This window comes from Chlorocebus sabaeus, chromosome 21, assembly GCF_047675955.1.
Source record: "Chlorocebus sabaeus isolate Y175 chromosome 21, mChlSab1.0.hap1, whole genome shotgun sequence".
In the NCBI taxonomy this organism is placed as follows: Eukaryota; Metazoa; Chordata; class Mammalia; order Primates; family Cercopithecidae; genus Chlorocebus; species Chlorocebus sabaeus.
The window spans coordinates 67917318-67931428 of NC_132924.1; the positions used below are offsets into that span (position 1 = coordinate 67917318).

General features: G+C 34.5%; 1 protein-coding gene across 2 annotated transcripts in view; it reads left to right on the top strand.

Moving 5' to 3' along the window:
* The window catches only part of SEMA3D (semaphorin 3D), a 194127-nt gene that overhangs the window by 147101 nt on the left and 32915 nt on the right, over positions 1-14111 (top strand). For both annotated transcript variants that reach the window (XM_007982331.3, XM_073009164.1), the window contains 2 exons: positions 1233-1302; positions 4728-4872. In XM_007982331.3, coding sequence (XP_007980522.3) covers positions 1233-1302; positions 4728-4872 — 215 coding nt within the window. The remainder of the gene's footprint in view (positions 1-1232; positions 1303-4727; positions 4873-14111) is intronic.

The following is a 14111-nucleotide window of genomic DNA, read 5'->3' on the forward strand; positions in this document are numbered from 1 at the left end:
TATAATGTTAGCATCATCAGCTTCTTGAACTTGTTCTTGTTTTTGCCATGTAATGTATAAATGATAATCTATATCATTAATTTATTTCATCAGTATTGTGTATTTTACAAGCTTAAAGTATATATTGAGTAATCATGGATGACCTCTCATATTGTATGTAAGCACATTCACATCTTAATCTTTTAAAGAATATTTTTCGCACATAACTTACTGTCAATACTGCGCTAATTTGGGGGTAACTATTTCCTTACCGTTACCAAATAAGTAAATGAGGCTGGGCGTGGTGGCTCACGCCTGTAATCCCAGCACTTTGGGAGGCGGAGGTAGGCGGATCACTTGAGGTCAGAAGTTCAACCTGTCTCTTAACTAAAAATATAAAAAGTAGCCGGGCTGGTGGTGGGCACCTGTAATCCCAGCTACTTGGGAGGCTGAAGTAGCAGAATTGCTTGAATATAGGAGGGAGAGGTTGCAGTGAGGAAAGATCGTGCCACTGCATTCTAGCCTGGGTGATAGAGCAAGACTCCATCAAAAAAAAAAAAAAAAAAAAGAAAAAAGAAGAAAAGAAAAAAAAGGTAAATTAATTACTAACGACACAATTATAGGACAGAATTTTTTACATTAGAGGGTAAAAATTACTTATTTTTTGGTTTGTATTTTCTATGAAATCAAAGATTTCTAATTGGAAACTGCCTTAGAGATTATCAATTGTACCATACTATACATAGTCAGTGAGAAAAAAACAATCTTATATTTGATTACTCAAGGCATAATATAGTGCCTCTGTTATTTTTTTTATTATTATTATTTTTTATTTTTTTTTTTATTTTCGAGACAGAGTCTTGCTCTGTCGCCAGGGCTGGAGTGCAGTGGCCGGGTCTCAGCTCACTGCAAGCTCCGCCTCCCAGGTTTACGCCATTCTCCTGCCTCAGCCTCCCGTGTAGCTGGGACTACAGGCGCCCGCCACCTCGCCCAGCTAGTTTTTTGTATTTTTTAGTAGAGACGGGGTTTCACCGTGTTAGCCAGGATGGTCTCGATCTCCTGACCTCGTGATCCACCCGTCTCGGCCTCCCAAAGTGCTGGGATTACAGGCTTGAGCCACCGTGCCCGGCGTGCCTCTGTTATTTTAACCTTATAAACAGTTTAGATTTTCAGAGTTTCCGTTGTGTTATTAACAAAAAAGCAAATGTAATACTGAAAAATAAGAGTAAATATTTATTTTTCCCCTTTAATAGAAGATATATATTTACTCCCCACAAGAGATGAAAGAAATCCTGTAGTATACGGAGTCTTTACTACAACCAGGTATGTTCAACAAAATGCTTTTAATGCTTCTAGAGAATTGTATATGTATGCAAGCCGATATAGTTATAGGATCTTTTTGTCCCTGCCTTTGTAGTAGCATGTCGTAAACATTTTTTTTTTTTCATTTTACCATTTTACTTAATGTTCCTTAAAAATCATTTAATATCAATGTAAAAATCATATTTTTTTCTTTTTACACCAGCATAGCATTCGCTATAATAATTACCACAAGTTATTTAACCAGTCATCTGAACGTGGACATTTCTATTATTTCCAAACTCCTACTGTTGCATATAATGCTTCAGTGACTAATCTTGTTCAAATGCCATTCCCCATAGGAACAAATATATCTGTGAGATAAAATCCTAAAATAAATTTTCTGTGTACAAAAGGCATATGCAGACTGGGCTCAGCAGCTCACTCCTATAATACCAGCACTTTGGAAGTCCAAGGGGAGGATGACTTGAGCTCAGGAGTTCAAGACCAGCCTGGACAACACAGTGAGACCCAGTCTCTACAAAAATAAAAATAAAAAAAAATTAGCTGGGCATGGAGGCACATGTCTGTAGTCCCAGCTACTCGGAAGTCTGAGGTCAGAGGACTCTTTGAGCCTGGGAGGTAGAGGCTGCAGTAAGCCATGATGGTACCACTGTACTCCAGCCTAGGTGACACAGAGAGACCCTGTCACCAAAAAAAAAAAAAAAAAAAAAAAAGGTGTTTGCATATATTAATCATAGTAATTCCAAGATATGTGTCATACTGATAATACTAAGGAAATATGTGGGTAAATAGTTAAGTTCATTTTTAAGGCTATAATCATGAGATGGGACACTCTTAAGTTTTAAAACATCATCACATGCTATCCTATTATCATTTCCCAGTTACCCTACAAAGATAGGTGTGGCTATTATTCACCGTGTTACTAATTTAGGCAAAGAATGTTTACATTACTTGCTCAAAGAGAAGTAGCCTATTAGTAGTAAAAAAAAAAAAAAAAAAAAAAAAAGATTCAAAATGATAATTTCATGTTTTCTACTCCTGTATTTTTGTCTTCTTTTTGCATAATGCCCTCATGTACTTATCATTGAGACCTTCTGACTTCCTTAAAAGCTGTACTAGCATCGCTGGGCGTGATGGCTCATGCCTGTAATCCCAACACTTTGGGAGACCAAAGCGGGTGGATCATCTGAGGTCAGGAGTTTGAGACCAGCCTTCCCAACATGGTGAAACCAAATCTCTACTAAAAATACAAAAAATTAGTCAGGTGAGGTCAGGAGTTTGAGACCAGCCTCACCAACATGGTGAAACCCCATCTCTACTAAAAATACAAAAAATTAGTCAGGTGTGGTGGTGGGCGCCTGTAATCCTAGCTACTCAGGAGGCTGAGGCAGGAGAATCACTTGAACTTGAGAAGTGGAGGTTGCAGTGAGCCAAGATTGCACCATTGCACTCCAGCCTGGGCAACAAAAGGAAATTCTGTCTCAAAAAAAAAAAAAGTTGTACTAGCATCTATGAAACTTTCTCAAATAATATGTAGGCCCCCCTGCCTTAATTTTATTGAATTCAGTAATTTAAATTTGACTCTGTTCAAAGCACACCCTTACTCCTGTTCCCTATGACTGCCTACATTGTTGGAAATAGTTTTCATATTTTCCAGTTTTGCTGTCAATCATTATCAATGTATATTGACATCAGTATAGAAGGAATTGAAGATACTGATATTGGTACTGAAGAAAAGGTCTTACTGCCTCCTAGTGAATAAATTTTTAATCTATTTATATGCACAATATAATTTTTTTCTGTGGCACAATCCTTATTTAGTTCACAATACCTTATTCATAAACTGAAATGCACTGCTGGTTCAGAATATATCAGAAAACAAAACCCTATTTGGTTAATTATAATATATAGGATGTGAATGTTTAAATATGAGAATAAAGACAATATCCTAGGAAGCTGCTATTTTGGACTCCATTTTTCTGTTAATTTATATCCTAATGTAAAAAGGTATAAGAAGTGCCTCTAGTCAAGTATCTCAATCCCAGTTCCATTGGCACCTTTCCAATTGCAGCACTTTCTTTGAAGTCACTGTGCTCCACACACAAGGCACGGATATGTGCCAGGAAAATATAGCCCCAAGATAGTTCGTTTTTTTATTCTATTAAGTTTCTGCCCACCCAGAGTTTGAAGTTACAAGTTAGCTCTTTGTTCTTCTTATACTTTATTGTTTTGTTTTTAATGCCATCCTAAAGACCAAGGTGACATTGGAATGTATGTCACATCCTTTGTCCAGCAAGAAGACATAATTAACCTGAAATAATGGCAATGCCATTAAGCATGAGGCATCATACCCTTAAAATATCCTAGGCAGATTCTGTGATTTTTGTGGCAACACCACCTCTATTCTCAGCAGCTACTTTTCTCCCACCTACCTATTTACTGTTACCTCTCTAAAGGTTCCCGTTAATGTCACTCCAAGAATATTAATAATTGAGTTACCATGCTAGAGAATCATTAGCTTGTTAATGCTAAGATGTTTAATATATTTCTTAGATCATAAAGGGTGATCTCATTTTTGAAATAGGAATGATTAAAAATTTTCAACTCAAAGAAAGTATCTTTTAATTTCTAGAAATAAAGCAAAGTAAAAAGACATCTGATTAGTGTTCATTTTTATTAGTTTGCAAAAGTTTAAAAAAATTCCTATGGAGTTTTTTGCTTCTTAATACTTTCTCTAATCCTGTGTAATTAGAATTACTTTAAGTATCAGATGACCTGCTGTAATACATAAACTCATAAATTTAAGGAGGACCAAAAAGAAAAAGATTGTTTCAACATTTTAAAATCAGTTTAATAAAAATCATATAAGTAATTTAGCAACTAATATTTATGGATATTCATTCATTGTAAGAAAACAAATGAGAGGATTATTATTAAAATATTTAAATAATTATTTTTTAAAAGTAAATAATATCACTTTTTTTATTTTGTAAGCTCTTTGAAATGCATTATGCTATGATAACTTTAAATAAAATAGAAGAACATATAGAAAAATATAACAATCTTTCATGCATATATTCCTCTTTATCCTCCAGGACTTGTTTTAGATAATTTCTGTTTATCTATCAGGTGTCAATTTAGATGACACCTCCTCCCTGAAAACTTAGTTGGCTGCCCAATACTGGGTACCCATGCATGTTCTACTTTGCTTATCATATTTACTGGCAATGGAGTTATTATTGCACCTTGTTTAGAATTGCTTGGCTGTAAGCCGCTTGAGGACATAGGTATATTGTGTCTACAGTGCTCATCAAATTTAATGTGCTAAGTAAATTTTGTCCACAGCACCTGCTGATAGTATGTGCTCAATAAATGTTTATTGAATTCATCAGTGAATGATTGAATGATGTCGCTTATTTTTTCAGCTCCATCTTCAAAGGCTCTGCTGTTTGTGTGTATAGCATGGCTGACATCAGAGCAGTTTTTAACGGTCCATATGCTCATAAGGAAAGTGCAGACCATCGTTGGGTGCAGTATGATGGGAGAATTCCTTATCCGCGGCCGGGTACAGTATGTATCCAACCTAATAATCAAATTATTTTCCTAAGCTCATATTTAATTCCTAATTTAATTGTGATAAATTCTGCTATTCACCAGAGCCACATGTGCTGTAATAACCATTATTTATTTGCAGTGATGTATTAGCATTTTCATCCTTCATTGAAATTTAACATTTCACTAAGAATTTTAGTTACTTTGAGAAACAATGGACTATGTCATAAGGATGTAACCATGCTGACAATATGGAGCTTATCCCCAGCATGTTTATGTTTATAGAATCACTGGAAAGATTTAGTTATCTAGAATGACAGCTATTCTAAATTAGATGGAAATGTCAAAGAAGTATTATTTCTCACACACAGCTCTGCAGATAGCTCTAGTCTTCTAATCCCCACTTCTACTTTGAAAAGACCACATCATAATGGTTCACTTAATTTATCTCTTTTTTGGTATGCATTTGTCTTTTCTTTACTTAATTGTACCTTAGAATAACATGCATTTTTTAAATGGGAAAGAATTTTAGAAAACCCTCAGTCAAAATTTTTTTTCAAGTAGTATAAATCATGTTTAAAGCACAAATTATGTAAGAATGTATTTTAGAGTTTATACAATTGTTTAAAACAAAAAACAACTGCAGTTCAAAATGCTGTTATATGCATTTTAAGTAAAAGGATTTTTAAAACGTTTGTTGATATTACTATGACAGTTTAAGTTATGTTAACATCAGGATTATTTATTGACCTAATATTAGAGGAAAAAATGTGTTTTTTCATTTTGGATTTATTCTGAATATTACAACCAAGAGGTATAAAATAATTACCAAAATATCTGAGAAAAAATATTGACTTAACTCCTCAAGTTTTACTGAATATTATCTTTTCATATGTTCATTCTTAAAGGAGAACCAGCTGGTAGATATGCTTTCTAAATTCTGTTTCCATCTTCCTGTTATATAACTTAATTAAATTTGGGAAGCATGCTATACAACCGTCTCTATTTTCCCCTTAATAATTCCTCAATATAAATTTGTTTCAAGGATGGTTTCTGACTTGATTATAAAGTAATAACGACGTTTGTGGAAGCGTGTTTTTTTTAAATAATATTATGATTTTCAGGAGTCATTTTTTAATTTTCTCACTTTTTAATATTGTGATAAGAACATTTAAAATGAGGCCTATCCCCTTAAATTTTTAAATTTACCATCCATTATTATTGAGTATAGGTACAATGCTGTACAGCAGATCTCTAACGCTGTTCTTCTTAACTAACAGAAACTTTATATCCACTGATTGGTAACTTCCCATTTTGCTCCCTCCTAGCCCTTGGAAACCACCATTCTGTTTTTTGATTCTATTATTTTGACTATTATGGATATCTTATATAAGTGGAATCATGCAGTGTTTATTTCTCTGCAAATGGCTTATTTCACTCAACATAACATCCTTAAGATTTATTCATGTTGTTGCAAAGTGTATGTAGAATTTCCTTGTTTTTCAAGGATGAATGCAGTCCCATTTTATGCATATACACACATATCCCATATGTATATCTATATGCACATATAGAGATATTATATATATATCACATGTATATAGATATATACATATATGATGCATATATCATATATACATATATGTATGATATGTTTATGTCTAAATGTATCATATATACATTTATATATATGATACAAGTCTCATATATATGTATATAAGTATATAATATATAATCCCAGATATATTGTATACATATAATGTGCAAACACACACACACGCCATACATTTTCTTTATCCATTCATCTATTGACAGACATTTAGGTTGTTTCTGTGTCTTGGATATTGTGAATAGTGTTGCAATGAATCTAAGAGTGATAATATTTCGTATATCTTTGATATCTTAATTTTGATTATTTTAGATAAATATCTTGAAGCAGGATTGCTGCATCATGTAGTTGTTCTATTTTTAATTTTTTGAGTAACTGCCACACTGTTTTCCATAGTGGTAGTACCATTTTGCATTACCACTAACAGTGTGCAAGGGTTCCAGTTTCCCCACATCCTCCTTAATACTCATCTTTTACTCACCTTTTGTTTTTGTGATATTATCCATATTATCCATCCTGACAGATGTGAAGTGATATCTCATTGTGTTTTTTTTTTCAATATCACTGATGATTAGTGATGAACAATTTTCATGTACCCATTGGCCATTCATATGTCTTCTTTGGAGAAATGTCTATTCAAGTACTTAGCCCATTTTTTATTTAGGTTATTCTTTTCTTTTTTTGTCAGAGTCTTGCTCTGTTGCCCAGGCTGAAGTGCAGTGGTGCAATCTCGGCTCACTGCAACCTCCTCCTCCCGGATTCAAGCAATTCTCCTACCTCAGCCTCCAGAGTAGCTAGGATTACAGGTGTGCACTACCACACCTGTAATTTTTGTATTTTTAATAAAGACTGAGTTTCACCATGTTGGCCAGGCTGGTCTCTAACTCCTGACCTCAGATGATCTGCCCACCTCATCCTCCCAAAGTCCTGGGATTACAGGCATGAGCCACTGCACCTGGCCTAGGTCATTCTCTTTTTTAACTATTTTTTATTCATTGAATATCATAGCTGTACTTGCTAGTTTCATTTACTTATATTTGAACAGTAATATAGCACTTAGGATATGGGGATATTCTTCTAGATGTTTTACAAATATTAACTTCCTTAATACTGATCATAATCCCATGAAACACATGCTATTATCATTAATTCTATTATGCAGATGAGGAATGTCAGGCACAGACAAGTACAAACTTGCCCAGGATCACAAAGCTAATTAGTGATAGGACTGGGTTTCAACCCCAAGCTCCAAATTCTTGGTTTCTACTGTGATTCAAGGTCATTGTTCTTACTGTAAGTCCAAGTTATTAGTTTTTATACTATGATGTTGCACTATAAAAATGTTAAATTAAATTTTTTAACCTTCCATGGGAGTGTGTGTGTGTGTGTGTGTGAGAGAGAGAGAGAGAGAGAGAGAGAGATTAAAATTGGGAAACGGCTCTAGCTGGGTAAATTTTACGGTATTAATACTTTGGGGTTACATATTATAGACTGTCACATTCTGAGCCTTTTCTTACTACATAAGCTTTTTGGCTTTGGGTTGTTTTTGTTTTTATTTGTTTTTAATAAAGACTGTCACCATTCAGGTCATTTTTTTCTCAATTATCTAGATATCATAGGAGAATGAATTGGAAGCTGAAACTATTCACATTTATTACAACAATAACAAATTATTTGCATATGTAAACATTGAGTCCTATAATACTCAGAAATAGAAAATAATCATCAAAATGACTACATGCTGATGCATCACGGTTACATTATTTTCCAACTCGAGTGTAAGTTAAGATGCTTTACAAGTGGTGGTTGTCACCGCTTTCCCTGCTGCTGCCTAGAACGGCTGTGAATGTCATGCAAAGCTTAAAGAGAACTCACGTTTTACATGACTGTCCTCATAAGTACACATACACTTCTCTGAAATATGAGTAAATGACTCCCCAAAAGTAGGAAAACAAAAATGTCAGTGAGGAGTGTCTTTCATTGATGAGAAAAGAAACACCAAATTATGTTCAACATAGTTGTCTCTTCTGCTGGCTACTCAGAATACAGTCTTTATGCTGTAAGAAATTGTCTTGAAAGTTCAAAATTATTTAGCAAATAGCCTGTATCCAAATCATCAAATAAATACTTAATTTGTCCTTTCTAACAACTTGAGAAAACAAAAGCATTATTAGGACTAGAGAAGGGTCATTTAAGAGAGTTATTACTCAATTTTTCCTCAACATTAATATTTATCAGACAATTTATATGCCTTTAAAAATATGTAAAAGCGTTTGCACGTGAAGTTGAGCTCTGAGAACCATACCTAATAATGAATCTTTCCACTGTAGCCTCTATTAAGACGATAATCGGTAATAGAGACAGAAAGACCAAGTCTCGCTCTGGAAGACTCCACCTAGAAAACTCTCTTTCATCAAATATTATGTCCCTTTATAGAACTTAGAGAGATTTTAAACATGCCAGTTACTGTCAAAATTTATTTATTTATTTATACAGGTGTGGTTAAAGGAAGGAGGATTTTCTTTTCGTTGTACTGAATTAAGCTGTTGTATCTATGCTGTCTTTAGATAAGTAGAAACCACATCATATAAATTTATTAGTATGAGACTAACAATATTGAGGTATTTTAAAATATTTTTATTGATCAACCCTATCCAATTGGTTCTGTGTTAGAATAGTGACAATCATTTCTACTAACATATTTGCAGACTTTATCTAGAAATCTGTGGTAGCTAAGGACATCAGCTATTTCCAAATAACTAGTTACTTATGTATTCTCTTTGAAATCACTGTGACCAAATTTGAAAATGTCTAAAATCATGCATAGATAGGTAGCCTTTTACTTCATTGCTTCTTCAGTCATTTTTACAACATCTTGTTTTTTATTAGCATTAAATGCTATTAGTCTGCTTTTCTACATTATGTCTTATATTTAGAATACTAATGTTGAATTTAGGGGCATCATATATGTGATGTGAAAATCTGTTATACAAATACACTTTACAGAAACTAACTTTACCATTAATAACATTACACATAAAATCACTGAAATTATATTTCACAGCATATCAGGTAACTATGCTTGTAAAATTTGAGAATGTAAGAACTGGAGTGAATGATAAAGACCACATAATTCACCCTCATTTTACAGGGGAGGGAATGAATACCCAGAATAATTAAATAACTTTACCAATATCATATTGCCAAAAACAGCAGAATGAAGAGGGATGTTAAATTTTCTGATCAGTCTTCTCTCTCTATTCGTTAATATTCTCTAATATGCACTTATTTCCTAATATTTATCTCACTGATATACTGCCAAATGTCCCACCTAAAATTAGCTGCATTGAATTTTACATTATCTCCTGGCATTCTTTATTATTTGTTTTCTAAAAGCAGCCCAATTTCAGTAATTTTTGTTTACATGAAGTTATGATTCTATTTCTCTAAATATCCAGCATATTTTGATCAAAGTCATGATTGAACACTCCTTCCGATCCAGACACTCTGATAAGCCCTTATATGTTATCTCACTACATTCTTAAAACAAACACATAGAGTAGGTATTATTATCCCAATTTTATAGATAAGAAACAAGCCCAGTGAGGGTAAACATATGTTCATGATCTCACAGCTTATGGATTGTTATGACTGGAATTAAACTTACTCTACTTAACTCCAAATCAAAAGCCATTAACCCACCTTTTGTTCTACCTTCAAAATGATAACAAATGAACAACCAAACAGAACCTTATGCTATTTTTTTCCAGAGATTTGTCTATTCTCTGCACAAATAATAATGAATTTTGAAACCTTATTACACTTATCTTACTGCAATTCGGAGGAACACATCTTACTTTAATAAAAGTATTGCTGAATAATTTGCTTTCTATGAAATTGTTAGAACCTTTACTAAAAGCTGTATTACACTTAAGTTAAAGCTTTAACATAGATTACTTTAAAAAAAATTGTTTTTACATTTTCTGCACCTGTATTGCTATTAAGATTGAATTCTAAGTTGTTCTTTCAGTAGTAACTTCTGTTGACATTATCACTCAGTTAAATAAACACTACAACTTGCAGTGTGCCATGCTTACTTTAAGTTTTTGGTTTTGACAGAATGCTGTACTTGTTTGACAAAAAGTCAAACTTAAACTCCTAGCTTAACCGTGACATCACTGCTCTGCAATGTTAATAAGCCTAGAAATGCAAGGATGCAAAAGGATATATTATAGAATGCCTTCACTTCAAGTGATTCTTCTGCCCTCTGCTGTCCAGATAGAATATTTGAACAAGCCATATTTTGTTCAGGAGGATTTTTTCAATCATTATTGACCTGCCAGGTCTTGGTAATAGGAAGTTCTAAGTGAAATAAAATATTAAAGAGTCCATGATACAGTGAATCAATCATACAGGTCAGAGACAGAAACCAAATTGAATCCAACCCAAAATAACAAACTACTAGAAAACCCAGAATGTAAGAAAGATTTGTAAAGGCAGAAAATTTCCAATGTGATAGTTGATTTTTTATAACTGATGTACTCTGCAGTTTTATTTTGTGTTGTCAAGGTATTTTTAAGATTTATGTGTAAATGTAAAGTATTAATAAATGTTTGCTCAAAAGTGAGTTTCAGTTTTAAACCATTCCCTTATCAAAAAGAATGCATGTTTTACTTTTCTTGAATCCTTTTGCCACCATTTTTAAACAACTACTAAATGTTTGATTTTGTAAAAATAACAATTCCTTTTTAAATTCTATTTACTCCCAAATTGTTATTGTGTTAAATGTTAGTTGTTTTAGTTTTACTTTTACAGATAAAAGTTTACACACGAATTTCCCAACTAAGTCTCCATTTTTTGGTAGGAAATAAAAGGAGGTAGTTATAAATATTTTTTAAATATTTCATAAGTTCGTTTTACTATGTGGACGCTGATGAACATAAAGGCATGATAATTTCTATTAATAGCTCAACCATGAGAAAAGCCTTTTATTTTTACTTTTTTGTATCTACATTGTTTAAAAAAAAATAGGTAGTGAAAAATGGTGATTCTAAGGATTCCTGAAAATTTCTTGGTTCAAAAATTTGAAACAAAGCCATATTTAAGGAACATCATAACATGGTAAGAAACATCCCGGGTAGAGTACCTAGAGATTGGACTTCTCATGCCAGCATTGCCTCTTCCACTATCCAACACTAGAGACACTAAGTAAATGCTCATTTTCAGCTCAAAATCTTTTTTTTTTATTCAGGGGTGGAGGTTGTGGTTAGTTTTCTTTTGTTTAATCTTTTTTTGATACCAACTTTAAATACAGTTTTGTTTAAGACATTCCACTTACAATACAATGTTTATAAAGTGCAATGTTATTTCCTTTCCTTGTGCACATGTTCCATATTCAAGCATTGAGAATGCCCAGTAATTTATTATACCAACTTGACCTTAAAACTGCCATAGAATTTGCTGCAAATTTGGGTTCTTTGGTGCTTTAACTGTGTAGAACAATGCTTCATCTATACTTGGGTTAGCTTAATCAACCTCTTCAGTGGTGGGCCCTGAAAATCACCACCAGAGGCAGGAGCTCTACCACCAGGAAATCCCCCTGACATTCCTTCTAGCATGCCTTCTGCACTCTAGTCCAGTTTGTTTGTGATGGACTTGCAGACTTCTCCAGCTCTTGCTGTGCATGTTCAAATTCTTCCTTCTCTGCAGTCTGATTCTTATCAAGTCAGTTGATAATTTCATGGCACTTGCTAAGAATCTACTGTTTGTGCTCACTGTTAATCTTGACTTGAAGTTTCTCATCTTCAACAGTTGCTTTCATGTTGAACACATAGGAATCAAGTGAATTTTTGGATGACACCTTGTCCCTCTGCTTCTCATCTTCAGCTTTGTATTTCTTAGTTTCCTGGAACATAGGCTCAATGTCTTCCTTGCTCAAATGGCCCTTGTCATCAGTGATAGTAGACATTGAGGATGCCCTTGGCATCAATATCAAAGGTAACTTCAATCCGATGAACACCAAGGGGTGCAGGAGGTATGCCTGTGAGCTCAAACTTGCCAAACAAGTTTTTTATCCTTGGTAATGACATGCTAGGCTTGTCAGAGTAGGCAGTGAAGGTCTGTGTCTGCCTGGTAGGAATGGTAGTATCACACTTAATGAGGACAGTCATGACTCCATCAGCAGTCTTAATATCAAGTGAAAGAGGAGTGACATCCAAAAACAGAAAATCTTGAACATTTTGAGATGTCTCCAGATAGGACAGCTGCATCATAAGCAACAGCTTCATCAAATGATATGCTCATTCAGTTCTTTTCCATTGAAGATGCCTTGGAGAAGCTACTAAATTGTGGGGATACAATTAGGACCACCAACCAGGACAATATCAGGAATCTGTGGTTTGTCTAGTTTGGCATCTCAAATGGATTTCTCTGTGGGATCTAGAGGACAACAGAACAGGCTCAGCATTCAATTCTTCAAATTGGGCACAGTTAATGGAGATATAGAAGTTGATTCCTTCATGAAGAGAATTGATCTCAGTACTGGTTTTGGTGCTGGAAGAGAGTATGCTTAGCACGTTCACAAGCAGTACGGAGGCACCGGACAGCTCTCTTGCTCTCACTGATGTCCTTCCATGTGTGCACTTGAACTCACCAGTAAAATGGTTAACAATTCAGTTGTGAAAGTACTCTCCACCTAAGTAGGTGTCTCTGGCTGTAGATTTGGCCTCACAGATTCCATCCTCCATAGTGAGGATCAAAAACACCACCTCCCAGGTCAAAGATTAGCATGTTTCTTTCAGCTCCAACCTTTTCCTCTAAACTGTAAGCAATAGCAGCGACAATTGGCTCATTGATAATTCCAAGTACATTGAGACCAGCTATAGTTCCAACATCTTTGATAGTGCTGATGCTAAGAGTCATTAAAGTCATTAAAGTAAGCTGGCACAGCATTGTTAACAGTCTTCCCAAGGTAAACTTTTGCAATTTCCTCCATCTTTGTCAGAACCATAGAAGACACCTCCTCTGGGTAGCAGCTTTTTGTCTCTCTCTCGTACTCTACTTGGACCTTGGGCCTGCCAGCATCATTTACCGCCGTGAAAGGCCAGGGGGTCATATCACACTGGATAATGGCATCATCAAAATCACATCCAGTCAGACATTTGGCATCAAAAGTCATGCTGGCACGGTTCATTGGAACTTGATTATTTGGAGTATCACCAATCAATTGTTTGGCATTTGTAAAGGTGGCATAGCTTGGCATGGTTTGGTTTCCCTGATCATTGGAAGTTATCTCTACTTTTCCTTGCTGGAAAACACCCATACAATAGTAGGTGGTGCCAAGATCAATACCAATTGCAGGTCCGTGAGCCACGGTAGTTTGTGTGCACACTCAGCTCAGATTGCAAAGTGAGACACAGGAACCCCAAAGGCTGCCGCTGTGTTCAATGAAACCCTTGTTTAATACTCCTTTTATGTTGAGAAAACAAACATTAAGTCACATAAACCATCAAAAACACTAAGCTAACCTCCTTCTTCCTGCTAATTGTCTTCCATGGTTTTTCTTCTGAATATATGTCCTTTTAGTGAGAAAATAAAATAAAATAAAATACCCTATAAATCTTGATTAACAAAATTTGACTAAGAATAT